This window comes from Rhamphochromis sp. 'chilingali' (assembly GCF_963969265.1).
Source record: "Rhamphochromis sp. 'chilingali' genome assembly, chromosome: 6".
Classification (NCBI taxonomy): domain Eukaryota; kingdom Metazoa; phylum Chordata; class Actinopteri; order Cichliformes; family Cichlidae; genus Rhamphochromis; species Rhamphochromis sp. 'chilingali'.
In genome coordinates this window covers 42,577,152-42,581,188 of record NC_137933.1, presented here as the reverse complement: position 1 = coordinate 42,581,188, position 4,037 = coordinate 42,577,152, and the positions used below count along the sequence as shown (strand labels likewise).

The following is a 4,037-nucleotide window of genomic DNA, read 5'->3' as shown; positions in this document are numbered from 1 at the left end:
CAGTATTTAATTGGTTTTTAAAGACCTTTCACAGCAAGGAATAAGAGGGTGACTTATTCCTTGCAGCAGCACGTCATGTATCCAGTAAAACAGTGGTGTCAAACCTATTTTACATGGCAAACCACTTTGATCTTACAGCCAGACCAGTGAAACACTCCTTTCTGTCAGTGTGAAGAAGTCACATGTTTATGGGATCAGAACGATGCCATTGTTACACACCGGCCCAAGGCCGGGGTGCAACACAACAAAAAAGTAAACCCTATAACGACAAAATAAATCACACCGCGGCAGATTGACGAGGATTAGTTAATTTATTGACTGAACAGGTAGCGAGCTTCAGGGTGGGCGATGCCAAAACAACAAACAAAACACACTAGAAAGGAAAACAGAGCTAACTTACCTCCCACGATTCAAAACAAAACACAATCTCTAACCTGTCTCCCTACCCGAAACAGGAGAAAAGAGGGGAATAAAAGAAAACGGCTTCCCACTCCTACAGCTACCAGGCCCAGGTACAACCCTTTCTCAACATTTATATTGCAGCCCCGCGCAGTCACACGCCACGACGGTCCCCAGACACACAGCTCACGGGAAACCAGGAAGTCTTCTCGCTGGCCCAGTCCAACCCCTTTTGTAGCTGGCCTCGTTCCTTCCTCCACCAATGGGTGGCCTCCACCTGGAAACTTGCAGAACAAGCGTCACTGAATACAAATACAAACAATAACAACACCGTACTGCAACAAATGACCCGGGTCATAACACCCCCCCACCTAAAATCAAACATCTCTTTAGAGAGATGCTGGATCTAGGTCTCCACCCGGGATAGGGCATCGGCCACAATATTATCGGCCCCTCGGAGATGATGGATGTCAATGTTAAAATCCTGCAGTAACAAAGACCAACGCATGAGGCGCTGGTTGTTATTCCTCATGCGAGAAAGGAAAACCAAGGGGTTGTGGTCCGTATAAACAACAGTTGGGGCGGGGCTGGAACTGACATACACCTCATACCTTGCTCCTCCCCTTTGTGAGTGTGGACGCTTCATCTCTTTGCTCTTGAATGCTTTGCTTCTTATATTGATTTTTATTGATTTTTATGCTGATTTTTTCCCTTTTTTCCGTGTGAGCTTACCTGCGATAACTTCTGGACACTTGTAGATCATTAGGACTAGAGTGTTCTTAACAGAAACAGCAACATTTTATGGTTACCTTATCCTCAGCGCTCCGTGTGTCTGTGGCCTAGACACAGCTGAAGCCTGATTACAGCGTCTGGGCACCGAGCAGCCTCAATAACCTGGAAAGGTGCTAACCGCTAGGCTAACTAGCAACAAGATGCCTTCCCTCTCCACAGATGACTACCACAGCCTCCTGCAGAAGATTGCAGTACTGGAGACAAAAATTCATCGCTTAGAAGTAAACGTGGAGGTAAATGGACTGTGTGGAAATGAAACAACCTTGCCTTTGATTCAAAACAATGGCGATGAGCAAGCTAGTACACAGCTAAGGAGCACAGATAACATGACCAAGAAAGTAGACTCTGTGCATTATTATAAATCCTCAAGTGATAATCCCCCCTTAGACTGTCTTGGTGCAAAACCAAGACATAAATCATGTCTCCTGGAAGGGGGAGGACGTATCACAGGCAGGGCACAGCGAGCTGAAATCTCTGAAACCGACTGGCCTTCACTTCCTACGAGACAGAGAAGCTCTTCTACCCCTGTATACGGGAGGAAACAGGACTGGACAACCGTGAATAGGAAGGTTAACAACAAACCTCCAAAACAACTGAATGTGAAACTGCAGAACAGATTTGCTCCACTATCAAAGGACCCTGGATCTATATCGGACAACCATCCATCTAAAAGCAGCGAAATAAGGTCTGAAAATCTGTTGAAAAGTGAAAGGCCACAGGGAAAGCTAAAGGCTAGGCCTGAAACTCTGATTGTGGGTGACTCTGCCGTAAAGGATGTACAAAGGATGTGCGGTAAGAACACTAAAGTCCTCTGCTTTCCTAACGATATGGTCAACAACCTGAAGGAGAGAATTCTTCAAATTGCAGATGAATATCCAACTGTGACAAACATTGTTCTGTATACAGGGTCAAACGATGTGTCCAAACAACAGTCGGAGGTTCTGAAACGGGACTTTACTGGATTATTAAATACTGTAAACTCTCTGAATGCAGCTGTATTCATCAGTGGACCTGTACCGCCGGTCAGAGGAGGAGACGAGAGATTCAGCAGGTTGTTTGCACTGAATAAATGGCTTATATCAGCATGTGCTGACCACTCAGTGCATTTTATCAACAACTTTAATATTTTTTGGGAACGCAGGCATCTGTTCAAAGCAAATGGATTTAATTTTAACAAGTCAGGGGTGAAACTGTTCACCTCCAACTTGTTTTATTCCATACGTCATCCATCCGTGCTTGGTGCCAAGGCTGAGATAAACGAGGAGTTATCTCATAAAGAGGAACAAACAGTACTCCAAGAACAGACAAAGCCCAGCAGAAACCTTGAGGAGGAGCTCCATTTGCCCCCACCCGGGAAGAGCCTCAGAAAGGAGAGACATCCATGGCATCTGAGGAAGAGCCTCAGAAAGGAGAGACATCCATGGCATCTGAGGAAGAGCCTCAGAAAGGAGAGACATCTAAGGCAAGAAGAGGGGTCCCTATTTGCCTCCAACTCTCTCAACAACACCAACGACCAGGACAAGGGACCACGACCTTCCCCAGTCCCCCAAACCCCTGACAGGCCATCACCCTCCTCCCCCTCCCTTTCTCCCTCCTCCCCACACCTGAAATTCACTGAGGAGATGATGGAGCGGGTCAATGCTGGGCTCAGATCTACCCCCCGTCCCAATCCCTTTTTGTCCCCCATAAACCCCCCACCAGAGCGGCCAAAGGTTCGCCATCGAGCCCCACCCTCAACAGAGCAATCGAAGTCACATTGCCCAGCCTCGCCCCCCTTAGTTCCTCTTCATGCCCTGTCTCCGCAGTCTGATGTGTGATGTGTGAAGGGTCCGGGCTGTGAGGATTATGGCAGTGATGACTTTTCCCAGGAGAAGCTGGGACCCTGTTTACTAGAAGGTTTTAAAATTTCTGTACTTTTAGGTGACAGGAGACATGTGGCCTGGTCAAAACACAGAGAGCTGCACTCTAAAAGATCTTTAAACATAGTAAACATACCTTGTGTGCCACAGACTGCTCCCAAACACGAGGGGACAAGTAATACCTCTAAAACACTTAAGTTGGCTTTATTAAACATTAGATCTCTAGCTGGGAAAACATTTTTAATTAATGATTTAATCACTGAGCACAGCCTTGATTTTATGTTTTTAACTGAAACTTGGTTGGACCAAAGTAACAGTGGAGCTGTTCTCATCGAGACGACCCCTCCTAACTACAGTTTTATCAGTGAGGTCAGGGCGAGCAGGAGAGGAGGAGGGGTTGCTGTCTTATTTAATGAATCATTTCAATGTAAGCAGCTATCTCCTGGAAGTTTTCAGTCTTTTGAATATGTGGCTTTACAGCTGAAGGCCCCATCCAAAGTTGTGTTTCTTAATGTTTACAGGCCTCCCAAATACTGCACAGACTTTTTTAATGACCTCAGTGAACTGCTGTCTGTGATCTGTGTTGATTTCGACTGTGTAATTATTGTTGGGGATTTTAACATCCATGTGGACAACCCTCAGGACAAAGGGACTAAAGACCTGAGTAACACTCTGGGCAACTTTGGGCTGACTCAGCATGTAACAGAGGCCACACATAATAGAGGACACACTCTTGACCTACTGATCTCCAAAGGCCTGAGCATTTCAAAGGTTACTGTGTCTGATGTGGGCCTGTCTGATCATTACTGTGTTTTCTTTGAAAGTAAAATCTCAGCCCACACAAATATATCAACAACAGTGATCACAAAACGGTGTATAACTGAACACAGTAGTGCAATTTTTAACCAGGTCTTCCCATTAACACCTGACCTGCCCAGAGGGTCAGTCAATGAGCTCGTCAATAGCTTCAATGCTAACATGTTAAAT

General features: G+C 45.8%; 1 protein-coding gene across 1 annotated transcript; it reads left to right on the top strand.

Moving 5' to 3' along the window:
- The first annotated feature begins 1,033 nt into the window (after window positions 1-1,033).
- On the top strand, window positions 1,034-3,225 carry LOC308398265 (uncharacterized protein). Its single transcript, XM_080884797.1, has 2 exons — window positions 1,034-1,983; window positions 2,098-3,225. Exons 1-2 carry the CDS (start codon window positions 1,332-1,334, stop codon window positions 3,006-3,008), a joined length of 1,563 nt encoding a protein of 520 aa, XP_080740923.1. The 5' UTR covers window positions 1,034-1,331; the 3' UTR covers window positions 3,009-3,225.
- The last annotated feature ends 812 nt before the right edge of the window (window positions 3,226-4,037 follow it).